At 36.9% G+C, this 25,902-nt stretch overlaps 1 protein-coding gene across 4 annotated transcripts in view; it reads left to right on the top strand.

Moving 5' to 3' along the window:
- The window catches only part of LOC143463055 (lysosomal-trafficking regulator-like), a 31,811-nt gene that overhangs the window by 2,186 nt on the left and 3,723 nt on the right, over positions 1–25,902 (top strand). For 2 of the 4 annotated variants that reach the window (XM_076961420.1, XM_076961417.1), the window contains exons 4-57: positions 123–216; positions 1,074–1,229; positions 1,400–1,533; positions 1,874–2,267; positions 2,754–2,923; positions 3,090–3,222; positions 3,381–4,206; positions 4,336–4,611; positions 4,789–4,917; positions 5,168–6,908; positions 6,992–7,140; positions 7,260–7,546; positions 7,965–8,171; positions 8,356–8,568; positions 8,786–8,895; positions 9,668–9,884; positions 10,048–10,155; positions 10,628–10,766; positions 10,974–11,103; positions 11,205–11,398; positions 11,615–11,789; positions 12,002–12,193; positions 12,467–12,693; positions 12,908–13,115; positions 13,230–13,346; positions 13,548–13,644; positions 13,818–13,949; positions 14,142–14,300; positions 14,386–14,508; positions 14,587–14,826; positions 15,217–15,476; positions 15,909–16,126; positions 16,594–16,885; positions 17,305–17,436; positions 17,556–17,636; positions 17,746–17,865; positions 17,943–18,004; positions 18,088–18,243; positions 18,356–18,523; positions 19,131–19,301; positions 19,441–19,560; positions 19,726–19,882; positions 20,183–20,326; positions 21,001–21,207; positions 21,552–21,740; positions 22,185–22,324; positions 22,614–22,829; positions 23,345–23,489; positions 23,618–23,770; positions 23,862–24,106; positions 24,317–24,472; positions 24,806–25,011; positions 25,286–25,389; positions 25,672–25,785. In XM_076961420.1, coding sequence (XP_076817535.1) covers positions 123–216; positions 1,074–1,229; positions 1,400–1,533; positions 1,874–2,267; positions 2,754–2,923; positions 3,090–3,222; positions 3,381–4,206; positions 4,336–4,611; positions 4,789–4,917; positions 5,168–6,908; positions 6,992–7,140; positions 7,260–7,546; positions 7,965–8,171; positions 8,356–8,568; positions 8,786–8,895; positions 9,668–9,884; positions 10,048–10,155; positions 10,628–10,766; positions 10,974–11,103; positions 11,205–11,398; positions 11,615–11,789; positions 12,002–12,193; positions 12,467–12,693; positions 12,908–13,115; positions 13,230–13,346; positions 13,548–13,644; positions 13,818–13,949; positions 14,142–14,300; positions 14,386–14,508; positions 14,587–14,826; positions 15,217–15,476; positions 15,909–16,126; positions 16,594–16,885; positions 17,305–17,436; positions 17,556–17,636; positions 17,746–17,865; positions 17,943–18,004; positions 18,088–18,243; positions 18,356–18,523; positions 19,131–19,301; positions 19,441–19,560; positions 19,726–19,882; positions 20,183–20,326; positions 21,001–21,207; positions 21,552–21,740; positions 22,185–22,324; positions 22,614–22,829; positions 23,345–23,489; positions 23,618–23,770; positions 23,862–24,106; positions 24,317–24,472; positions 24,806–25,011; positions 25,286–25,389; positions 25,672–25,785 — 11,433 coding nt within the window. The remainder of the gene's footprint in view (positions 1–122; positions 217–1,073; positions 1,230–1,399; positions 1,534–1,873; positions 2,268–2,753; positions 2,924–3,089; positions 3,223–3,380; positions 4,207–4,335; positions 4,612–4,788; positions 4,918–5,167; positions 6,909–6,991; positions 7,141–7,259; positions 7,547–7,964; positions 8,172–8,355; positions 8,569–8,785; positions 8,896–9,667; positions 9,885–10,047; positions 10,156–10,627; positions 10,767–10,973; positions 11,104–11,204; positions 11,399–11,614; positions 11,790–12,001; positions 12,194–12,466; positions 12,694–12,907; positions 13,116–13,229; positions 13,347–13,547; positions 13,645–13,817; positions 13,950–14,141; positions 14,301–14,385; positions 14,509–14,586; positions 14,827–15,216; positions 15,477–15,908; positions 16,127–16,593; positions 16,886–17,304; positions 17,437–17,555; positions 17,637–17,745; positions 17,866–17,942; positions 18,005–18,087; positions 18,244–18,355; positions 18,524–19,130; positions 19,302–19,440; positions 19,561–19,725; positions 19,883–20,182; positions 20,327–21,000; positions 21,208–21,551; positions 21,741–22,184; positions 22,325–22,613; positions 22,830–23,344; positions 23,490–23,617; positions 23,771–23,861; positions 24,107–24,316; positions 24,473–24,805; positions 25,012–25,285; positions 25,390–25,671; positions 25,786–25,902) is intronic. The other 2 variants (XM_076961418.1, XM_076961419.1) reach the window with 2 other exon arrangements.

Raw genomic sequence — 25,902 nt, 5'->3', positions numbered from 1 at the left:
CATTGCCTTTACTATTTTCAGATGAAAATAGATATTACGCCAAATTCCTTGTTCAAACGCTTTATGATTGCTCTTGATATTGTTGAAGAAACGCTTTAAAATTTTGCTTGCATAAAATTTAGGGCTCCACATGTCCTCGAGAAGTTGCTCATCTCTGTGGTTCACTTCTTCATATTTTAACGTCCTTGCAACCGACAGACTTCAGATGTGGTATTGGTACGTACTGCGTGTAGTTTATAACACGTTAGATATATATTGCTTTCACAGCTGGCTCAGCATTGCATCATTTTTAGCATACTTGCGGACCCTTATGCTCATGAAATACAATTAACTCAAAAAACTGTAAAATGATAAATGATACTTGATAAATCAAAGATGATCAATCCTGCCAGCTCTTTGTTTCAAAGGGATGATACTAGAAATTTGTGATACATTTCAAAACACAAACTTTAGATACTGCTGAAGTGGTTTATACATGACATTTTTTAGCTGCTGTACCAAATGTAATATCACTATAAATATAATGTAAGAGGTGGGCGGTTATACGATTAATTTAATATGATTCCCTTTGTGTTGTTTGATTTGTTTATGATGACCCGACACTTCAATACAATGGCTCAATGCACATTCATAAACCTGTGGTTTTTAAACATATCATACAGTATTAATATCAGATTCTTTTTTGCTTTTATGTGAAAGTTTTACTTGAACAACTTGTTTGACATAGGTTCTATTTTATTTCTGTTTCATTGCGCTTGTAAAACCGTTATATACCGTACCTTATTCACTTGAACTGTTAATAAAAATGGTTTTTAGTGCATAGCTATTAGTTAAAATAATTGCATTTAAAAAAAATTATGTTAATTTTTTGTGCATCTGCACTGCTGATAGAATAATATGTAGGTCATTACATACTTTCTAAGTTTGTCAAGAGTTATCGTATACCAACACATGATTACAACTATCAGCCTTTCTAAGTTATCTTAATTAACTATGTAATCTAACTAACTGCAAACTTTAAGATTTAATCATTATTATTGGTACTGTGTTAAGAAAATTATCTTTTAATGCAGACACTTTCAACTTTGGATGTTCTGAGGGTTTTGTTGGTGGACCTTGTACTAACGATTGCACTAGCAAGGTTTCAAGAAACAAAAGTTCTTGCAAGACTGATTGGGTAAAAGTTTACAACGATTTAACAAAAATTAAAACACGGAAACACAGAAAAGGTTCATAACATTAATACACAGATACATGTATGTACCTTAGTATATATGGAGAAAAAGTTTGTTTTATGTCACGTATGAATAGAGTAGCAACTGCTAAATCATGCTACAATTACATGAAATTACTGGGATTATGAATGCTTTAATGTATGCCAATATGTTGTTTGCATTAGGTGCCAAAGTAAGTTTGAAGAAGCGTCAAACCTTGTTCCACAGACTGTCCCAACAACGTTCGTTGTCTGCTGTTTATTTTTCTAGTGATTCATCTGATGAAGCGCAAAATTACCAGTCATCAACACCGAATTTGGTGAGTTCGTCGAATAAAGCAGTTTTTTGCTTGAGTTTGGTAACTCAATCACATGTTTTTTCTTGTCTATACCTGATGTAATAGTTCGGTTTATGCAAGAATTTTTTATTTACATTGCATCTATTTGATTTTGGACACCTACTTTGTTTTATGAGTGTCATCCAGTTATTTATTTACTGATGTATGAGTCTAACAAAATAAATAAAAAATAAAATAAAAAAATAAAAAATTAAATTTAGATTTCGTTTACTGGCTGATTAATTATTGGCACTGCGTGAGTGTGCTAAATTGCAAAACAAATAAATGTTGATATTCAGGTTTGCAATGCTTTACTTTTTAGGAATCTGAATTACTTGAAAAATTAAGTCGATCGCAAGATTCATCATCGGCAAGTAAATCTCGCTCAGACAAGAATCCATTTTTGAGACCACGAAGACAACCAGGGCTTGACTCTGTAAAAATTTCTTGTGTCACTGCGCACAGTGCCATGGATGAAGAAAACACATCTGAAAATATTAGCCCGGAATTAGAGGCAGAACTAGATAAACAAACACCCTTTGAAGGTCCTTTTGAACTGGCAACTGTCCTGCTGGATTTGCTGGAAAGTTCGTTTTGCTCCAAATATACACACTCTTCACCAAAAAATGCCACCGTTTGCCCAACTGACAATGATTCGCCGATGTCCATGGCTGTTCAGCTTGTTACAGCTATCACTGCTATGCAACAAACTAAAAGTATTTAAATTTTACTTTAGTTTTGTTTTAAAAAATTTTCAAAGTACTTTTAAAAAAGTATATGGACTGCAGAAAAATTTAGTTAAACAAATAGTAGGCATATGCATTGTGTATAGTGAAACCTTTATTCGAATGTCAGACATGTTTATTACACCCAAGATTTGTTTTGTTAACTGACCTTAAAACAGAGTGCAAAAATTTTCAATAATTTTGTATAAGTGAAATATAGGTTGACTTCTGTTCGTCATTATTGAGATGGCAAGTTTAAGGGCAACTTGCCTGCTTATCAGTTACTTTGTTTAAACACAATGAGGAAAATTAGTAGATATTAATTTTTATAAATATAAAAATCTATAAAGTAGGTACAGTATTCATTTTTTATAAATCCAAATGTTTTCCATTTTGCACATCTCTGAAAAATAAAAAAGTAAAAACTTTGTATTTTGTTTTATTTAAGAATTGTTTTTAGTGTCTTTTCTGTTTCAGCTTCTTGTTATTCGCGTTTCAATTCTCTTGACAATGACAAGCTGATGTCTCAAATTTCGTATGAAGAAACCCGTTGGACTGTGGAATCTCTCAGCCATTTACAACGCCTTGTTTTGAAGACTGCGATTGTACTATGCAATGTTGGCCTCAACCTGGGGGAAGATATTCAGGTAGGAAGTTCAGTCATAAATCACAAGTTTTGACTGAATTTTTCAACAACATCTTTAAAGTTCCTTCAGTTCCTTCATCTCTAAATCTTCAACAAACCTCTTTTTTCTTTTTGGAGAAGACTTGTTTTTACAAGATTTTAACAAAACGGATCTCTTTTTGTTTTAGGAGTTAATTCACAGCCAGGCAATTGAATCATTAATACATGTGTCAAAAGACTTGCTAAACAAAGGTGGCATGATACCGTATGGCGCTCTTGTCAGGTCAAAGAAGAGTCGCAGCTTGAATAAAGGCAATGCAGGTGTATTTATTTGATATGTGATCATTTTGACCCTGAGTCACTGAATACAGCCTGGATATTGCTTGGCTTTGGCACACAATGCATAGAAGCCAACAATAATTAATCTGCCATAAAGTCGTTTAGATTGAATTTGTTAAAATGTTGTTTTTATTACCCAGAGCCAACTTTTAGTGATCAAAGTGATGTAGATAACCAAAGCTCAACAGCAAAAGAAGATACTGTACCCTTTGTATCAATTGCAGAGCACGTGGAAAACAACGAGACTAAATCTTCTTTTGAACAAAGTTTTAGGGCTAAATTTTGCCCCAACAGTTTACCGTCTGACTTTGATATCCCATCTAACCTGATGTTTGCAGCCGATGTGGTTACTGGCTTGTTTGGAATTTTATCGCAATCTCTTGACCTTGCACCTGGCACTGTGAACCCAAAGCAATTAGCTGAAGTTTGTTCCCTAATACACGAATTCAGTAACTCTGACGGGTACTCCATGTTTTCCTCTCTTCTTCTTCAAATCGGATCTCTTTCTGATGCAACGTGTGCAAATGGCTCTGAGACTATCAGAAACAGTTGGAATGTCTTATCACCAGTACATTCCCTGTCTAACAATTTACCTGATGGCAATGCGAGGTTGTTATCTCCGTCCAACGACAGTTACATACAACCTCTCAAAACTGGCAACAACAAATTTCTGAATTTATTTAACCGATTGCTGCAGTCTCATCATGAGTTGATTTCAACCATTCAGCGATCAAAGGTTGAATATTTGCATAAAGTAACCTGTTCAAGGCGCAATCATCGATCTTGTGAACTGGGTACACTTATACCAATTCACCACAATATTCTCGGGGAGGAAGCACGATATGTTCACGCGCAGTCAGAGGGTGACACCTCGCTTGGTGGTAAGAAAGTGAGAAAAGTTTCCATGGCCGGGATATCCTCCAACACGACAAATAAATCTAAAAATTTGAGCGGAACACCATCAAGGTTTGTATGAACTCTAGGTTCAGCAGCCACACATTGGTTGCTATTGTTTTTTTATTATTTTCAGTTATTAAGTTGTTAAGCCTGGAATCATGTATCATTTATTGATTTATTTCCCTTCATTTAATGCAGGGGAGAGTCTGCGCTTTGTGCTGTAGCGGCTGGAGTAAAATTCATCATTAAACTTGCCATAGCAATGAAGAGCAATGCATCCTGCGTGAGAGAAGTCTTCAAAGCACTCGATAATGTTGGAGTTTGTAGTTGCGCTGCCGCAACATCCATCATCACTCCTCTGCTCTGCAACCTCCCTGGATGGGAAGAAAAGCATCAGAATGTCATTCTGGCGATTATTGGAAAGATGCTTCTTCATCACTTCAATGAAGATGAGAAATTTAGGCAAAATAACATGTTAGTGTTTTAAATTTTGCATTTAACTTACCATTTTTTGCAAATTCTTCATAGCCTTGTCGCGACCATGTTTGTTATGTGTTATGCTGTTTTCTTGAATAGCGGCCTCAGTTTTACAAATCTAGCTTAATCTGTAATATTGAAACTTGCAATTATTTTTGTTTAATCTATTTGTAGGGATAACGTGGCATCAACCTCTCTGTATATGTCATATGTTCCTAACCATTGGATTAAGTGGCCTTCTCAAAACAATGCTGACGCAAAGCGCGAAGTTTTTAAAAATACAATTGGCAGAGAACAGTGGAGGTTTGACATACTATTACTAATTACTAATACTAATTACTAAACTAATTACTATTACTAGCTATTCGTTACTGCAACAAATATAAAATAGCAATTAATAGTCTTTATTAATATTAATTTAAGATGATCTAATTGCAAAAGAAAAAGTTTTACTTCAGCTTTGCACAAAATCAGTGCCATACATGTGCACAAGTTACTGTGTTAACCTTTTAAGATAACTATTATTTTATTCAAGTATGCTTTGTAATACTAGGAGATCTCTTCCAATGGATGTGACACTTAATACATCTGTCGCTCCCAACCCCATTAATAAAACAGCCGATGAGCTGTTGTTTCAATCCAACATCAACTTTCCGTGGTTATGCTTGTGTTTGTACAAGGCATTTCTCCAGTCGGAAAACAAATCTCTTTCCCTCAAAGTGGCGCTTCATCTACAGTCCATTTCGCAGCATATTTGCAATGAAGCGAAAAGAGCTTTGACTACGCTTGTTTTTGTCCCGGTTCTTTGCTCTTATGCCAATGTAACATGGGAGGAGGTTACGGAGGAACTGCCTACAACAGAAGGGCGTTATCATGATGAGGTTGTTTTCATATCTATGGGAATTTTGCTTCATTTAGTCGAAGACTCGCCTGGCTGCAGGGAACTCTTTGTGCGTCACGGTGGCCTAAAAGCTATTAATGAGATTCTGTGCAAAAGAAGGAACAATGATTTGGAAATTTGTCGTCAGACTGATGAGATATTGTGTCTCTTATTTTACATTGTAAGGGTTATTGCTACAATGCATTTCATCAAATCTGCCCAGACCAATGTTGCGCTTTTTAGTCCTGACTCAAGCAAGGTCATGCGGAAACAGAGGAGCTTGGATATCGTCAGCAATAACGAAAGTGGCGGCGTTCGTTCCTTTTTTCGTGGGATTTCATTTTCTTGGGGCAGCGACAAACGACGCTTAAAAGACATGAGAGATCGATCAATTAGTTTTGACCATTCTGTCAGTAAACTTCCACCAAAACCAGGGGATTCCAACCTCTTTGATGGCAACCTTACCCTTACAATGACCCATGTTGATGAGGAAAAGATTTTTTTCCGGGCATTCAAACGTTTCAGTCTCATTTCTTTAAGTTTGTCTGGTGCTTCAACTGCTGAAAAATCTAAAGAAAAAATTCCCAGAGTTCAGAAGATTGCAATGCGGCCAACCAGTGGTACCGAGTCTACTACTGACTCTGACAATGACTTGCATTCTAACACTTTCAGGAACAGAAAACTATCTGAAACATCAGGCTACCGGTCAACAAGTTTGGAATCGTTTGAACGTTCCATATCTTATGACCTTAATTCAGTTGGTCGCAGTTCAAATTCTGCAGTAAGTTTTACATCTGAGAATGTCTTCTTGCCAGATGATAGCGATCTTGAGACTTGGAAAAGCATTTCAGATTTGTGGCATGTTTTAGGTCTGGCCGTCCCACACGGCAGTCAATTGTCCACAATATTTGTTGAGATGAATGGTTTTGAAATTGCTCTGAAGCTACTCAATCTAATTGGTGCCTCTCTTCACTCACACTTTGAATCGGAACTGGATTTTACCATGGCAACAGCTGATTTCACCCTAAATGAAAGTTTGTCACAGAAGAGTGTAGATTCTTATGTTCCCCTGGTTAGTTCAGCAGCAGAAAATGTTGAAAGCATAACAGCTTCCGCAGTATTGAGTGAAGATACTGCTAGTTTAAAACAGGATCATGATAACGATATAGAGCAAAGCAACGAGCAAGTTATGCCAAACGAAGCTGACATTTCATCGCCAGAAAATACTGCATCATCACGGTTGACCAGCACACCCCTAAAGCCGCAAAAAGAACATGTCCAGCCAATTGCAGGAGACAGAGCTGCCGGCGATAGGTTAGATGCCTCATTGGCCAAGCAAGTATTGGAGCAAAAGTTGAAGCTTTTTACATCCTGCTTGAGAATTTGCCTGTTTTGTGCAAATACTGATGACCAGGTATAAATATAAGTGTACTAAAGATAAAGTTGTGTAATAAAATACGTTTCATAAGAATTGCCATTACAACCGGATCTTTTCAGGTCGAAGCTGACGTTGCTGATGTCATCAATACAATCAAACCGGCTTTGCAAGGAAAAATCTTATCCATATATTTCGCAAAAATGCTTCACAGTGCCATTTTTCGTGCAGCCATGCAACCTAACCTTAAGCCTGACTATGTACAACCAAGGTATGCCATTTCTATAACATGTTTTGCTGTAAGTTTAGAAAATATTTTTATTTCACTCAGAACGTGGTTGAAGTATTTGATTCTGTAGGATTAGTAGACTCAATTTTATATTGTTTTAGGATAAAGACCGTACTTCATGGACTGCAACGTGTAATAAACTCTGGTGGAGCCATGAGAAGTCACAGTCAGTGTAGTTCGATAACTCCTAGCCTTATACCAGGCTCTGCTCGAAGTTCAAAGAGATGGGACTCTGCAGTGTTCAGTCCAGGTCATTTTTTAAAGGGGCAAACTGCAGAGTGGCAAGAATCACAGCATGTCACACAGGATGCTGACGAGACATTTTCCGACACTTTTTCCACAGACGGCTATGAGGGTGACACAGATTCTGATACTCATATTTCTACAGGTCTATATTTAATGAAGTGTATGCTGTTTTTCTGAAAACCAATTTCCACACATGACACCATCTCCAGAATAAAGTATCCCGAAACAATCCGGGATTTATACAATAATTTAGTTGGAAGTTCTAATCTATGTGGGATATTGTCATCTGGGATTTTGTCATTGGCAAAATAGTATTTTGGGAAAGGGTTAGGCTCCATATTTAATATCTAATTCTGATATGAATACTTAATAATGCCTAGGGATGCGGTTGCTGTCTAATGCAGTTTAAAGCTTGAACTTATTCAAAAAATTTTTACCGTAGAGTATAACAGTAACATATGGTATTTCTCAAATCATGAAGTCCGATAATACCTGACGCTAAAAACAGATTTTACAAATCTCCATAAATGAAAGTTTCTTTTGACTTTCTTTACGTTTAGCCTTATCCAGCAACTGCTATATGCCTTTCAAAAAGCTGGAAAATGATGCTGAAATAGATGATTACTCTGAGCATGATCTGAAGTTTACCTGTGGTCCATTGCTACATCCTGACCTTATCTTGCTGTCTATTGAATTGCTTGGAAGCAATGAACAGAATGGAAAGAGACGGCGTGACTCTGCTGGCAACTTGTTATGCCACGATGAAGGTACTGGCAAAAGATTTTTTCTTGTCATTAATCTGTTTTTTTGACAATATTCGCTTTGAAGTAATTTTTGAACTGTTATGATTAAATTCTCCTTTTTTATGCTCCGTGACTCATCTATACAAAAATGCTCTTTTTAAACAATGTTTGAAAACTTCTCTTTTGCTATGAAAATTTCTTTTCATAGCATCCGTGGATGAAAATGACATTGATGTTCCAAACACCATTGACAGTGGTGAAGTTCGTCCAGCCATTATATTATCAGTGACGAGGGCATTGATACAAATGGTTAATTTCTCACATGATAACCTTATCGCGATGTCATACAAAAACGATGTTGCGTCAAAGTGCTTGGCACAGTTTGCTGACATTTTGGAAACAGATGCTCCTTTTTGGAATGGTGAGTTTGGGGTCCCAAAATATAAGTCTGCAATTTGTTTTGAAATTTTATCATTTTCTTTGGATGTTGTCATGTCAACTACAGCTAAATTTATAGCTCTGGTACATACTGGTATTATGTGAACGCCAATAATTGGACTAATAGTTAACTTTATGTGAGGAGATAGTCAAATTTTATCAATCTTCCATTTGAGCAAATTTGTCTTTATATTGACCAGATCATCAACTTCTTATTCTTCGTCTATGTATGAAGCTTAACAAATACTTTATGACATCAAAACATCTTCGTTTGCTTCTCTCTTTCCTCAACTCACCAATGCCACCTTTGGTAAGTCAAATTTTTTTATGTCTTTTTAAAAGTAGAATACCGTAGTTTACTTTGCGAGTTAAGTTTGCTTTTGCCTAATCCATAAAAGTAGACGTTCTTGTACACGGCATTGCTATTACCTGTATGATAGGTGCCCAGCATTGCAGTGCGAGTAGATCTTACTCCTTTTCAAATTGTTTTATTGTTTATTTATTATCAGTTTTCCTCTAAGTGATATAGAAGTAGGTTGCTCTATTACCGTTTCATAAAGTTGTGTTAATCCAAGATCAACAAATGTTTTTTATGTGTGAAGTGTTAAGTATGCTGAATTTCTATGTATTCAGCTGAATATACAATGATAGCTTGTTAATTTAAAGCTGAACGTACTCATTAAACTATGCGGATTTTTTAAAGTTAGAATTATTTGAAGTAGAGACAACTGACATAACTGTGCAGGCGTTTTTCTTGAACCCGTAACTTACTTCAAGTTATCGAAAATTATAGGTTAAAAAGAATTCATTTCTGACATCACGTTTGCTGAGAATTAGCTTTCATTGCGCATAATGTATTATATGAACTTTTACTGTAATTAATAGATTTGTTTGATCAGGCCATTATAAAAATAAGTCTGAAACGTTTTGTATGTACATAATATTTATATATTAATTTGCTAAAGTTGCTTATGAAATCATTAATACCATTAAAGCATGTTTTATGTGCATTATATAAATATTTAAAAAGCAAGGTATTCAAGTGTATATTAATAAAATGCGTAAATCTTCTCCATAAACAGGAACATTTGCTAAAGTACTTGCTTACATTGGTGAAATATCAAGAGTTTGGGCCCCACTGGTTTCTCAAGTTTTCTTGGATAAATCAGAGCTACGTAAATGAAAGGATGTTGTCAGATAGTGAGAGTGACGATGACATGTTATCTTACAAATCTTTCGGCTTCTTGTCTCAGAGATCACTCACTGTGTGGAAGGTTGCTCCTCTACGAATGCCACTAGGTAAATACTGGTAATAAGAATATCGTTTTCGTAATTGAAGGTGCGATTTAAAGTATACTTTTAATTTATTGTTGACTCTTGGTATATGTACTTTGTTGGATTTTGATGTAGGTATAGCAAAGGTTACTTTCAAAACAGTTTTTCCACTTTGAAATTTTCTTAGAAAACCGTATATCTTGGCCTCCTTTGGGCGGTGGTATCACTGTTTCACTATGGTTAAGGGTAAATGTTGGTGGTGGCGAATCAAACTCTGTCAAGCAGGCTGAGTGGGGTGAGTTGATTTCTGTGCATAATTCTATGAGGAGCATTTAAATTTACCAATTATAAATAGAGAACATGTGTAGCTTTGTATTTAGTTTTTATGGGACAACTATGGGTGGTTTTTCTGTGTATTATAGTGTATTATACTATTTCCTTTTATATTCTGTGTTCATATGTGACATGCGTTAAATGACTGTACTTGCAAATCACTACCAGTTTGAATTTGACTGATTACCTTATTTAATCTGTTTGCTAACAAACATACTTGGTTAGCAATACATGCAGTTAAATGCTGTGTACATATTTGATGAAAGGCAGTGCCATTTAAGGGCAGATATTTTTATACAATTCCTTTGAATGAATACTGTGTTATCGATGTGAGCTTGAATAAAAATAGCTGAATTTTTGAAATGATCCACAAAAATATTTTCACAATGACATATTTGCTTGTATTTTACAATTTGCTGGAAACAATTTTTCAGTTGAAGGTCATGTGATCATGGTGGAAACTGATGTGAAACAAGTGTCATCGTTGTCGAGTCCGTACATTCACCTGTTGTCGTTAGGGAGCAAACAAACCATGTTGCAAGTTTGGCTGGAAAACACCACGCTTATATTCAGGTACTGGTTGTTTTTCATGCATGGTGTCTCGTAAACAGCATTGTTTGTGACACTATTTGAGCGTCTGTCTGACAACAGTTGTTTTTGCTTTCTTAGTGTGATAACATCAGAATAAATCATTGAAATAATCGTATAAAGTTATGCTCTCCTATTATCTTGGTTTCTTATTTGTTTGTTCGTTGTTTAATCTGCTGTATCTGTTTACAGAATATGCGTTGATCCGAATGATGAGAAACCGGTTGGGTTGCTGGCACAGTCTCAATGCTCAAATTTCTTAAATGTCAATGAATGGCAACATCTAACATTGACGTATACCGAGAGCAAAATGCCTGACAAGGTTACACAATGAGCATTTAACTTACCGATAGTCCTGTAACTTGTGCCACTATCTTGTTTGGCACTGCTTTTTTTAAATGAGTTTTTATGTCATAATTTCAGACCATCTTGGGCAAAGTGCATCTTGTTCTGAATTGTTTTATGGAAAATGATGTTATCTTGGAATTTAACATTCCGCACCAACCTTCTAAAAATGGCTTATCGTCATGGCGACACCCCTCACCCCATTTTAACCACAGCTTGCAGAAAGCAACTTTTTTTCTTGGCCATTATGATAATACAAACCTCTATGCAAAGTAGGTAGCTCTTGGAGTGTGCAGAATTGCTAATATTTTTTGAGCATTGGAGTTGATACCAATAATCACCTGAGTAATTTGCACTAACAGTATTGGTCAACAATAAAAAAACTGCGTTTTTAAGCATTAATTTTATCTTAATCTTATTATTAAGCTTACATACAACCAGCTTGCTTGTTGCACTTATTCACTTCAAATTAACAATAAAATCTTCAGCCACGAAGACGCAGCAGATGACAATGCTTCATCACTCACATCTTCAACTATATCAGTTGGTAATGTGATGGTATTCAGCCAACCCCACCCAACATGCCAAGCAGCGTATGCTCTTGAAAGGCTTGGCCCTGAAGCAAGTTGTCTAATTGAATGCTTATCTGATGCAAAGTATAAGGTTTGTGCTGTGTTAGGAACATATACAACATACTGTACTGTTTGTAGACTCTTCTACTACTCTAGGATCTACGTGCAGCTTAGATGGTTTGGCAAAGTTTTGTAAGCATTTATTTCTGAAATCGTAACCAGTCATCTTCGTGTTCATGTTTATTGCTTGTCGAACGTTATTTTTCTCTGAAACTAGTCATTTCTTGTCACGGTTTTTGACAGACCAATTTTGCCAAAGACAATCGTGTTCGCTTTGGAGTGGATCCACTTCTGGCAAATGCTGATGAGTGTGTTTCATCATCAACAAACCCATCTCCACGTCTTTTCCGCTTCATTTCGCAATGTCTGAACAATGACTTGGTCCCTGATGATATTCTGACTGGAGAAAATCAACCAGACATAAGAAGTCTGCAAGTACGATACGAAAATAAATGTATATTTTGTCAAAAGCATTATTGTGAGGCAGCATTCAAAATCAATTGTATAAACGTGTAACCTTGGTAATTGATGCTATATTGATATTTTTATCCTGTAAATATTTCTAATGTAACATTTCAACTATGGTAAATATAACTTGAACAGTGTACAATTGTACATATTTCTACATACAATTGTTTAGTATTTCCAATCCAAATAGTGTCATGTCAGTGAAATTAATTGCATTAATGACAAACCAACATTTTATAGGAGTCACTGGTCATGAGCTTTTCGGCATCAGAGCCCTCATTTTATCATGTTTTCCAAACATCAAGTGTCGTTACTCCCACAAAACGACGAACTCTCTTCAGAAGGAATCAAGTCGAGTCTCCTGCTGTTGTTGATTTTGAGCCGTTAACCCAATGTGGTCAAAAGTTGAAAGTTCAAAGGCCATACAAGCACGCAGTGAAACCTCTAGTATGTGACGGACTTGGCAGGTAAAAAAACACACAATGGCTCAGAACCTTTCAAAGACTGCATAGGAAAGGGTTGCCCATATCATAGATAATAACATTCGTTTTAACATTGATAAATATTGAACTAGTTTGTATTGCAATTACAGCTTAGTTAAAATCTGTTACGTAATCAAACAATTTTGACTTTGCAGTTTATTCTAGAAAAATTCATGAAATTAATGTTTTGTGTTTTCAGGGCATTGAACCAAGTTGGTGGGATACAAGTCTTTCTCCTTTTATATCCGAAAGTAATTGAAATCACTTCTAAAATGGAAAAAGTTAGCTCAGATCAAATTGAGAAATTCCAAGTTTTAGCATTGGAAGCACTCCTACATCTGCGATCTTCGTCAACCGAAAGAAGAAATCAGTTCACGTCTGCAGGGCTTGCTAGCATGTTACACAAGGTAGTTAATGTAACTTGAAAATGTTTTCACATTTTCTTTTGTAGTACTATATTTTCAATTATGTATGAATACACAGCGTCGTAACCGCACAGAACACGTTTTTATATCTTCAAGGTCATGACTAAACGAAACTGTGTTGTTGGATTTGCCACGCTGGAAGTTCTGTTCAATTCAGCATGTTCAGAAGATGTTATCACATCAAAGAGAGTAGGAGATTCTCTCACATATCAGGTGGATACTTTTGACTAATTTATTAAACTTTTCTTCTATGTACAGTAATCTTTGGTTATAAACTTCAAGTTGGTATTACTGTAAGTTAATTCACGGATATTTGAGGTGTATTTCTGTCTAAGCTAAAATGTTAGTTTATTTCCGTGGTTGTGTGTAATCAATGGAGCATTAAACTAATTAACTCTACTGCAAACTTTCCAGGTTAACCATGAGACGTCCGCTTTGATTCACGATTATGAAATATTACAAGTGTTTCTCTTTGAATGGAGAATTTGGCATAAAGCTGTCAATGCAGCAGGTAAATATGATCAACCACATTGACTTGCTTCTATTTTTTGAAAAAATATACTCAAAAATTCTCCCAAGGTATTACACCAACTGATATAACGTCGGAGCAAAGAACAGGATGAAAGAATAAAATTTATTACTAACGTTGTGATATTGTGACAAAATGTTGTGATTGGGTGATAGGTGAAGAAGACTTCAGTGTATGGATGTTGCTCATGCAAGCACTTGAGTCTCTTATCCGGGAAGATCACCCCTACCAGTGGTTCAATAGCAAGGTCCTTCTCAGAGCTGGTATTGTTCATCACTTGCTTGAAGGTGGGATGAACAACTTCGGCTTTCACTTGAAAATGGTGTTGCAGATGACATTTCATTTAGACTTGTATTGACTGATTGCGTAGAAATGTGGCATTTAGCTTGTGGGGTAGAGTGTGATATGAGCTGGGTTACAACATAACAGTACAGTATTTTTGTAAGTTTATAAATTTTTCTCAATATATTATAAATCAGGAGTTCAAGAAATGGTCAGTGAAGGGATTTCTCCTCTTCCGGGACCTGAAGTCACGCTGACAATTGTTGAGGTCATACGCGGTGTGATTGGGTCACCTGCAGATATACAATTAATGAAAACTTTGAGTGATTTTCTAATTGCAATTCATCCTCCAGCAGGCAAGTGATTTTTTTAATCTATACCACCAATGGTCAGGAATTGTATTTTAACTGGTATAAAAAGATGTTTTTGTTCCTATTTCAGGGACATTTGTTTGCCATTCCACCCCAAGTTTCTACTTCACACTAAACAACGCCAGGTTCTTGAAACTTCAGACCAAGGAGTTGAAGCTTTCTGAAACATCTGGTAGTTCAAGGTCTGAAAAAGGTAAAATATAATCTACCGACAAAATCCAAAAACCAGAATGAAAATCAACGTAAGACTGTTAATACTTTTTGATCTCAGCGTCATCGTCTCCAGCAGAAACACCTTTGTCTCCGAAAGCATTCCAAGCAAAATCACCCTTATCTAGATGTTCCAGCTCTTCTGGAACCACTCCATCAGATGAGAACCTAGCAATCGCATCCCCTCCCGCATGCGAGCATCAACCAAATCAGGAAAATGGACAAGACCTTTCGGACAGCACTAACCATGATCTTAGCCCATTTGATGACGGTGAAATAATCATCCAACATTTTTCATCTGGTGTGTGTTGACTCTTGATTAATTAATAAATATTTCAGTAGTTCTCTTTGCTGTTTATTTCCTGTGCTCACGTCACAACTAGTTGATTGTGGTTCGAGTCACACATTCGATGTATTAATTTTGATTAGCTAAGCTTGTTTGCCTTTGCCAGTGCGCAAAGTGTTTCAAGTTTAGTGACGCTTGGTTACTGGTAAACAACGACATAGTGACGCAATTCTTTTACCATGAAAATACAGTGGGCTAGTTTAAATTTTTATTTAAAACCTTTTCCAGCTAAAATAATTTTTCAGCTTATATAACATTGTTATTCTACTTATGTAAGGGTTATATTGAAAATGTGATGGTATGATTTTTTAACTGACAGCGATTCTTCATGTTTCTAACAAACAGAAAAAAGTCATCAACGTCATTTGAGCGAGTGCCACATCCTGACCCCCATTAAAGAAGTGGAGGACTTATCTCCACGTCCGAAATCCCTCGACTTGAAGGCTTTTATTGCTTTGCACAATGACAACTTTAATCAGCAGGATGGACATTTGGAAGTGAATGAAGAAGGAGCAGTTTCCATGAAATTTTCATCGGAAACAGAAAGCACGTCATACAGCCGACTTGACAGCTGGGAACACTTACCTCACCAAAATGAAGAACAGGTTAGTCCATGCAGCCCGTCTCAGTTTTATTTTATTGGTTTTCAGACGTTGTTTGTATTCACGATTGATGTTACGAAACAAAAAAACACATGCATGTTTTAATGCTAAAGATAAATGAAAGATAATACTGTGTATAGTAATAAACTTTTTACCTGTATTTTAGTAATAGATTTATATATAGGATACATATGTATGTACATAAACGCAAGCATGCACAGTCGCATATACATACATATTGCACCAATAAGTCCTTGTAGTGATAGTCAGTAAATATATGTAGCACTAAATTGCAGATGTTATTAAACTACCATTTTGCAATTAAGAGTTCAAAGCATTTGTGATTACTTGCACATTTACAATACAAACTACCCATAGCTGTCGTACTCTCTACACCCTCGTGAGTAAAATCTCATTCAAAAATCTTCCTCCAAGCAGGATGGGTTGCCACTGGAGATTGGAGGAGGAGTCTCTCAGCTTGCAACTGAAATCCTCAACATCCTTTTTGTGTCAGTGATGACAATGCGGGATGTGGATGTCCCTATGCTCTTCAGTGGTCCGATCAACTTCGAAATGTTGGTGGTCATGACCCACCACAAGAGTGCATCGGTGCGCACAGCAGTCATTAGATTGCTCGCAGCTTATTTCTCCAGGTATTTTCTTATTCTTGTATTGGTTGTTTGTTTTTATTGCAATAGTTTCAAGAAGTCTATTGGTTTTAGTTTTCCACGATGTTGTTGAATATATTTATCGGTTGTTATTTTATTAAAGTGAGAAGTAAGTCTGTAAATCAAAGAGCAGTTGTCAGTAAATATACCAAAGAAAGGATTTGTACTAGCACATGGTGGTTAAGCAATTATTGTCACAAATAAGTGGCAAAAAATTGCAAATTCAATTTTTGACGTGGATGGCAGCTCTTATTACGCCACAGTAAAAGACTTGTTAAAATAATAAAAATAATAATAAATACTTGTTAAACCAATAAAAGACACAATAAAAGACCAACTTGTTTTCCTCCTCACTTACGTTTTTACTTGGTCAGTGCTTCACAATAACAAGGTATCTGCTGGTACATCCCCAATCATGTCTTTATCTGTTGTTTATGGTTTCATGTTCTTAGATGTGCCCCAGAAGAACAAACCATGTTCTTGCGCAAGAAAGGATTCCTTCTCGTCGCAAATCAGCTGCATCAGCACCAGACGACACGTTCTGTTGCTGAAGCTTGCTTATATTTCTTGCTGAGTCACGCATTTCCTGTCGACGAGCCGTTACCACTAAACGGAGTCGTACCTGGCGCAGTAACATTGACTCCTGACCCCTTCACCAACCACGCCGTGATCTTAATATTGGCCATTTTGCAGAAAAGCTTCTCCGATGGGCCGTCACTGTGTTATCATTTGCTCTGCCGGCTGGTTAGTTGTTTCTTTTGCAACAAAGTTATAATGCTATTCAGCGCCGTTAGCCAGGATAGAATTTTACTGAGGCTGTGAGGCACGTATGTCAAGTACCTCCCCTGATTAAGTATGTTGTGATAAATGTAACTTAGCAGTTAGCGCTAAAAATGTTTTCGCAAGAGTTCCGGACAATTTAAGGAGGCAAGTGCCTCGTTTCCCTCAAGGAAGCTACGGCCTAGCTACGTATTGTGTATGTGTTCTTCATACTTTTGTTATTATTGCCTTGGTTGTGTTTTCCAATCGTTGTTTTACTTTGTCACGTCAGTTAGTGCGCTCGTTATCATACTTATTACCTGTCATTTTATTTGCACCGGTTGTAGACGATTGTTATTGGCTTGTTACTGTTCATTTGATCAGAAAACAACGTTTTGTTTCAGAATGAGTTATTTGAGAATGTCGGTCCAATAGCAGATGTGATGCTCGACAACGGGCTCACACTCGCCCTGTGTAACTTGCTCAATGCAATCAACGATCCTACGACTTGTGTACTGGAGCAGTTTGAACGACAGGTCGCTTGAAACGTCGTCATCCATAACAGTTTTATTGAGTTTTCAATACAACAATCGTTTCTGTTACATTTTAAACGTCATCCGGCAAAGGGTTGATGATGTGGATTTCTACCTTACAGGTGGTGTACGATGCTGTGGAAGATTTTATGACCACGATTGCGGTCAAGTCATGCGTGATCTCCGATTCTGGGCACTTTCAAGTATTATTGTTGACTGATTTTGAACTCTTTCTTGTGACACCTAAATCGTTCAATGCAGGCAAAATATTTAATACCAATAATTAAAATGTTTGATTTGTTGTGGTTGAAGGTTTTTGAAGATTTAATCATCCTGCTTTACACGGTTGAGAGAAAAGCGGCTAAATTGTGCGGCTGCGACGCGGTTCAAGTGAAATCAATGGCAGTGATAACACAGAATCTGTTACTAAAAGTAAACAAACAGTGCTATTTCATGATGCATACCAAAATATTTTAAAGTTTAGAAAATAATTTTCAACCTGTTTTCAGGTCATGGAAGCTATGAAACAGTCAAGTGGAGGAAAAACATTGGCAACGAAATCAAGAAAAAGGTTCAAATTCAACTCCACTGTGGCATCCACTTACCTTTTGTATTTAATTCCAAAGACACTAACCCCTTCGCTTAATTCCACAGCTCGCAATCTCGCGTTACCCGCAGCAACACTGACACTAGCGATATGTCCGACTTGTCACTGCAAGGAATCGCTATCTCAGGCCCTACCAGCCCCACTTATTCGGATGTATCCTCCTCTGGCCATAGTGCAGTTTTTCCATCACATTCGGACCCGAAGTACTATTTCATACATTTGCTTCAAATTGTTGAATTTGATTTTTTTTGTAATAGTTTTGTACAAGTTAATGGACCAGTAACTTGTAACAAATTGGGTGATCCTTGCTTTTAGTCTAAGAAGCAAATACGGCCATCGCAGAACGCAAAGCGTGGATACTGTCAGCGATCTTATGTACGTCCCATCGCCAAGTTTAACCCGTACGAAGACACAGCACTTTCATTCTTCTGCTTCAACTTCAACTTTAAATTCGGTGATTTCGAATGAGACCAGGTCTATGAGGTAACAAATAGTTATTCGTTTTTAATGAATGTTTAGAAGTTGCATTACTTTAACGTGTTCTGTTGAAACTATATTGAAACTATATTAATTAAACAGACTATTCACTAATAGACAAAAATATTCAAGTAATTTTAACAATTTTGAACTGAACAGTGCAGTCATTAGTTATCTGAAAATCGCTTAAAAATTGCTAATTTGCTCTTTCTTACGAGGACTCAAATCACTATTTTTAGCCATTTTCAAGCGCTTTTCGGATAACTAATGAGTAATGACTGTACTGTTCAGTGCAAAATTTTTAAACTCCTTGAATATTTTTGTCTATTAGTTTAATTATAATAATTTGCTTAATTAAATGACAACAACAATTGTTAAAGAATGATATTGCGCTAGGAGAGCACTAAAGGATTCATAACACTTTAGTTTAGCATTGTTGGCACAGATTTTGATTTGAAAAACGAAATGGCTTATAATTTGTCCAGTACATTATTTTATATTATATTATATTTTATTAGAAACTATTTAAAAGGAATATTAATCCTGGTAATGTTTTTGATGTTTAGAACTTAGATTAGACGTTCTTGTCAATTAATTTTATATCAAAATTTAGCAGCAGCTCAACCTTTCGACAAAGATCAGGTGCGTTGAAGTCGAGGTCATTCAAGGGCAACCAGAGGCGACGGATAAACGAATCAGAAACCGCTCACAGACTGAAGCGTGTTGTTACTATAGCAGTCGATAGAATTTTGTTTAATGATAGTAACAATGCAAAGGAACCAGCGTAAGTAAATAATGTTGTTGAATATTGTGGTAAGGCATTTTTCATTGCGCCTGGCAAATACTTAGTTTGTATGTTAATTTTTCCAATTTTTATGTTATTTCATCCAAAAATGGAACTTTAACCATTATTCGTTTTCAAGGGCTAGCCGACTAAAAAGTCCTCCCTCTTCACTGACTTCATCATTAAACAATCAACCTGATGACAGCGATTCAGATGGCGATGAGGCTCCACCTATGGAACAAGCCTGTTTTGAGGAGAAGTAAGCTGAAAAAATACTAAAACGCTCACGTAACACTCCACTTTATGTATAGTTTAAAAGTTTTGAAAGTAACAAGCTGTGTCCTTTGGCTAATGTGACATCAACCAACAAGCTTATATTATGGTTTTGTTGCATATAGTGAATTGCTATCCATTCTCTGTTTAGGGAATTTTCACAAATCATGTTTGACGCCATCATCGGATGGTTGATTTCTCTTATGGAAGCTGCTGATGTCCACAGGAAACGATCCTCATCTCCGCAATCATCGATGTTTTCGTGGGAACGGATCCTAAATCTAGCACAGGGTGCTTTAGCAGAGCAGGTGGGGTACAACTCCGGTGTTTTTGTTGAAAGTTGAAGAAGAAAAATTTTTTGAAACTGTGTTATTCATTCAATGTAAAATTATTTTTATTGTTATAAAAATAAACATTTCTTTTCTCAGTTCATTACTTTTGTTTTTATATAAAGTTCCAAAAACCGGTGTACTTCTTTTATTGGTATTTTGATGCTGTATTTATTTTTTCATCAGCAGTTCCATTAATGATGCTGTCGTATGATTTCTGTCTATTAAAAGTAATAGTCGCATTTCTTTTGGACATGATGTTAGTTTTTTCCTCCACAGGCGTGCAGGCTCCTCGTCCACTTCCTCTATCCCTGGCAGGATAACCTCCACAGCAGGATCTCTTCTCTTCGTATGATGAGTCATAGCAAAGCGGATAATATTGTGCAGATGCTGCTTCCTCAAGGATCGCCGAACGGTCAAAAGGTTGTAATGAGAAATAATTGTTGTTCATGTCTTAAACACAAACTTCCGTTGTTGTTTTCATGAATTTAAGGTTTTTGATACTAGGTAAATAAACTTGCACGCGGGCCACGTACCACATACATCTCATGTGCGGGATACGTACTAGATTTATTGTATAACCTAGTCCGGTGTCACACTATGTCCAAGTAACTAATGGAGTGCTGGTGTTGTAAACGAACTTTGTTATTACACACATCAACGGACAACTATTTACAAGAACACACTTAGGAGTTTAATATCCGGCAAAACTATTTTCCTACTTACGACTTAATGCTTCTAACATAACTAACCCGAGCTGGCAACAGGAGAGAAACAGACTTGTAACAAAATCTCGTTAAATCAGACAGCAACACTGTGGTTGGTTACTTTCTTATTTTTATTACTGTACTAGTTTCTAGGAGCAGCTAGTGGCTTCTGAGTAAACTTTCTTATTTAAATTATTACGACAGAAATGCAGATTTTTGTGTTTTATGCCAAACAGAATTTTTTTTTATCTGAATCAGGGATGGGCAACTGGTGATCTGCGGGCTTAGTTCAGTTTAACCTTGAAGTTTAAACTAATTAATTTTTTTAATGCTTTATACTTGATTTCAAATTTTTATTAGCAAATAATTTTCCATTGTCTTTTTAAACAGGTTGCCATTTACGTCCATTACCTTAACTGCTTGAATAAAAACCAATTAAAATCGCAAGAAAAACGTGACCTGAAAAAATTGGCCAAAACAGCGAGTCGCATCGGACATCGCGTCCCGTCACATCACAGGCGAGCAATTCACGAGGCGAGTTCGGAAGGTTCTGGAAGCCGATCACCAAGTTCACCTGGACCCATCAACGACTTACAGGTTTGAATCTGAGATCGTTGATTAATTTTTATCAATAGTAATGGTGGGGTGTAATGAATTAAGACCGGTGAGCCTGAGGGAAACGTTTGGTTATGACAAATCTTGATATCATAAATCAATTACTGCCTATGCTAAATTACTTTCATAGTTCAATGTGTTTTATATTGTCAAAAATTGATATCAGTGTTTGCATTATATTAGTCTGCATTTTATGCACATACATTCCTTATCTCCCATATTTTAATGTAGCTCGTGACCTAAAAGGACTTACCTATAAAATCTGTTCTACGTAAGCTATTATCATTTCCCAAACAACGAGCTAATTTGCGGACATTTGTACTAAGGAGGACGTCGACCGCGAAAGAAGAAGGTTACGTTTGAACTGGACCAAAAACAACATCGCTCAGTACCAGTTATTGGTCAATCGTACGTCACGCCTTGCTGAGCACGTTTCACGTCACGCTATGGAGATGACGCAACAAGTCGTCTTGCAGCAAAATACGCAACGTAAAAGAATGATTGCCAGAATGAAGGTAATTAGCATTAACGTACAAAAGATTAATAATCTTCTATGGTTTTTGCGCATACATGCATTTCAATTTTCAGACACATTTTTCCATTGCGCATTTTTTTATTGTAAATTTTTATCATTTTATCGCAGAGTTTTTTTTTATCGTGAATCGCAGCTGTTTATTGGGGAGTTTATTGTTTTTCTCGACCCTAAGTCGCAGTAACTGGTTTTGTTTTATTCTACTATTGGATAGAACTTTTACTAGAGTTTAAATTGCGTCGTCTGCTCAATGGAACAACTGCACTCAGATGCCTGGGCGTTAATGGGCGCACGCGGTTTTTCAACGTGTGACACGGACACATTTTCAATACAGAAATAATTTCTTGATTTGAACCGCAGATCGTTAGACAAAAATGACTTTAAAAGTTTCAGCATGCTTGTAACTCTTGATGTTCATACATGTCAGGATTTCATCTCGTATGACTTGTGCGTACGTAAAAGGTGGACCATGTTGCTGGAACAGCTTGCTCACGAGAGAGCGGTGTGGTACAATCCCGAACATTACCCCAAGTCGTGGCAGCTGGATCCTACTGAAGGACCATGCAGGTTTGTAAGAGGGTTGTATAAACCTAGTAACTTAACCTTAAACTGCTACGTTCATGTACAAGCCAGTGCTGACTTAATTGTGACCTCGTAAAACATCGAGCTAAATGTTAAATTTACTCTTTAACTTCTAATTCCGCTTCATGCAGGGTTAATGTAATTGCATGTTTTGCTGTTGCTGTGTATCAGGTCGTTTTAATACGTCTGTTATAGTTTATTTTACGTTTGAGACCCGAAATATATTTGTCTTTATGAATTTCTTTAAGTTTGAATAACCGATGTAACTTTGCAGAGAGCGACGCCGACTGCAGCGTTGCCACATCGGGATTGATAAGAGGTTTCTTCTTTGCAAATCGACGGAGAAAAGTTTGGAAAACAAGGGAAAGCCGGTCGTTCTGGACCCAACCGGAACAAACAGGATTATGCCGACTGTCACCCACCCGAGACCCCTCTCTTTTCTGTTTGAGGACGACTCACACTCGTCCGATTCGCTCACTATTAGGACACGGTGTGTAGACTCACAACAGACTTTATTTTATAGTGAAAATTCGAGTCGAAGCTTGCTGTCCGTAAATTATATTTCTGCTCTTCACACTTCAGTATCATTATTATTACTATTTGCGTTATCGTTAGCAGTCGTATCACTAACGCATGTAGAAAGATTTAATTTTATTTTGATTAAGACAAAAATTAATTCTGAAAGTAGCAAAGAACAAACCAGTAAGGCCAAAGTAAAGTAGCAGACACACGACAACACTGAACATAACGTAACTTTTCACTTAACTGATAAAACGAACTTAATAATGAGCACAGGTGGAAACAGAGACGCATTTCTTGAAATTAAAGGCAGGGTGATGTAAGGATGCGTATCACGTGTGTTGCCACTGGCGAACAAGCTAGCAGCGCATTAAGTAATCACAACATAATGGACAACGTATGGAGGCTTGAGAGTGTGTTTAAATTTGTAGAGATGCTGCGAAGGTATATCCGTTTAAGTCATTGGAATCAATTCGTTTACTTTAGATTGCAAACCAACGAACGAATTAGCGTCGTTCAAAGCTGTACAAATGTAACTACCGCTTGTGAATCTCCTGGTGAAATCTTGATTGGTGAAAGCAACATGTATTTTGTGGGTGACGAGGCAATTATTGACCCTTCTCTTACCCAGGTAAATCCCCTTCTATTTTAACTTTTGTAGTGATATTTGGTCTGCTGAGTTGAAGAATATCTGTTTGGTAATTTTGGAATTTTAACTGTAGTTAATATTAGTATTCAACAAACTTGATTCATATTCAGGTTATTTTTGGTGAACGGCTGGTGTTGTCGTTGTCATGGCAACATCGTGACGTAGTAGAATACCACAAGCGTTGGTGGCAGTTAAGAGACACCGGGTTGGAATTGTTTCTGAGCAGCGGAAAAACCTATCTACTGGCATTTAAGACAACCACGGCAAGATTTCTTGCTTCCGATTTTTAAATTTCTAACTCTATCACAAAAATCGATTATGACGAAACAATGAAATAATTGCTTTTCGTTGCAGGAACGCGATTTGGTTTTCGATGAACTCGGCAAGCTCGATCTTCCAAACTTGGCGCAAGCGGACGACGTTCAAGCTCTCACAAGGAGCTGGTGTGCTGGGAAAATGACCAACTTCGAGTATTTGACCAAACTGAACAAGGCTGCCGGTAGATCGTTTAACGACCTGATGCAATACCCGGTCATGCCGTTTGTACTTGCTGATTATACCAACCAGATACTGGACCTCGAATCGACTTCCTCGTACAGGTCAATTTTTTTTTTTTTGAAGCGACTTATCCGTTCTTAGCCTTGCATGTGTGATTTTGCAAGGGATAATCTTCGGATCTTTTTCCTTGTTTTTGGTAATAGTTTTAACATGTAGCATCCGTTTCGCTTATACGCTGTCCTCTACACGTTGCTTTTCTTTCAACCTTACTTCACTTGCTCTCAGACTGACTTGAAACGACTATTTTTCAGATTGCTGGAGAAGCCCATCTCTGTGCAGGAAGCGAGCCGGGAACAAATTTATCGGGATCGTTATAAGTTCTTGGAAGATGACTACAAGAACTGCACGGAAGACGAACGAGAGATGAAGACTCCACCGTTCCACTACGGATCCCACTACTCCAACAGGTAGAACAGGAGCGCTTAATCTTGATGTTATCAAGCGGTATATGTGCTGGTGGTTAAGGATTGCTTTATTAGTTTATTGGAACAAATTAAACTTTATACTACATCCGGTGTCGCCATGGGCCTGACAATTTACTTGGCTTCATTTCACCCAAAACTTGACACAAAATGAATTACAAAGAACTAATTAGCCGGTTCATAACCCACGATATACCGGCAAGGCATTAAAATATCTTCTTATGGAATAAGAAAGATAAATGAATAGCTTCAAAGCGACTGCAACAAACTCTGATTGTGTTGTTTGAACAATTTTAGTGTTTTTTTTTTACTTTTCAGTGGAACCGTGTTGCACTTCCTGGTCCGGTTACCGCCTTTTACGCAACTATTTCTGGAATACCAGGATTTCTCGTTCGATATCCCGGACCGTACCTTCCACTCAATGGCCACCACATACAAATTGTCTTCTGTTGCCTCGACTACAGATGTTAAGGAACTAATCCCTGAGTTTTTCTTTTTGCCCGAATTTTTATGCAACTTGGAAGGTAAAATAGACGAACTGTTTGTTATGTTGGAGCTAGTTTTGCTTATTTCTTGCAAATATCCTCAAAGCAAAATAATAAAACCTTTATGGTAAAATAGTATGGCTGTTAAATAAGAAATTTACATTATTAACACTGATGCTTTGTTAGAACTGAACGATTAATGTCGGAAGTTATGCAATTATTTGAGCCTGTTCACTTCAGAAGTTCTTAACGCCATTCGATACTTCTGACATTTGTTTGAGCTGTTAAAAGTGAAGAAATTACGGTTTTATAGGTTTTGACTTCGGATTACGTCAGTGCGGATTACGCGTGCATCACGTGACACTACCGCTGTGGTGTCGAGAGGATCCCAGGTTGTTTGTGCTCATTCATAGACAGGTAAAATACCTTTTCACGTATAAATCGCATTGCTCTCATGTTTTCAGATGAAGTCGGTTTCTGTCGTTGACGTTTAGGCTGCTGGTATTGTATAGTAATGATATCTTACTTCAATTTGCCAGTTGAATGTTAACGAAACTCCAAATTTTTGATAACTAACCAACACACGAAGCTTACTTACGTGCTTACTTAATCTTTTTGGCCATTGTTTAAGCCAACCTAGTCCTCTGTCTTTGACAAGTCACATCGCATATACAGTCAACCAATTTCTTTGTTGCACAGGCGCTGGAGAGTGATTACGTAACAGCACATTTACATCACTGGATTGATCTTGTCTTTGGCTTCAAACAAACTGGACAAGCTGCCCTTGATGCGATAAACGTTTTCCATCCTGCTGTGAGTGACGTTTTTGTCGATTTGAATGTCTATTGTTGTGTGCTGTCTATCTAATTGTTTAATAAGGATTATGAAATGTGCAGAATCGCAGGAAAACACTTCCCGCTGTCTTAGTCC

Source organism: Clavelina lepadiformis, chromosome 6 (genome assembly GCF_947623445.1).
Source record: "Clavelina lepadiformis chromosome 6, kaClaLepa1.1, whole genome shotgun sequence".
NCBI classification, from domain to species: Eukaryota; Metazoa; Chordata; class Ascidiacea; order Aplousobranchia; family Clavelinidae; genus Clavelina; species Clavelina lepadiformis.
The sequence above is the reverse complement of the archived record's forward strand: the minus strand, read 5'-3'. Positions and strand labels throughout refer to the sequence as shown.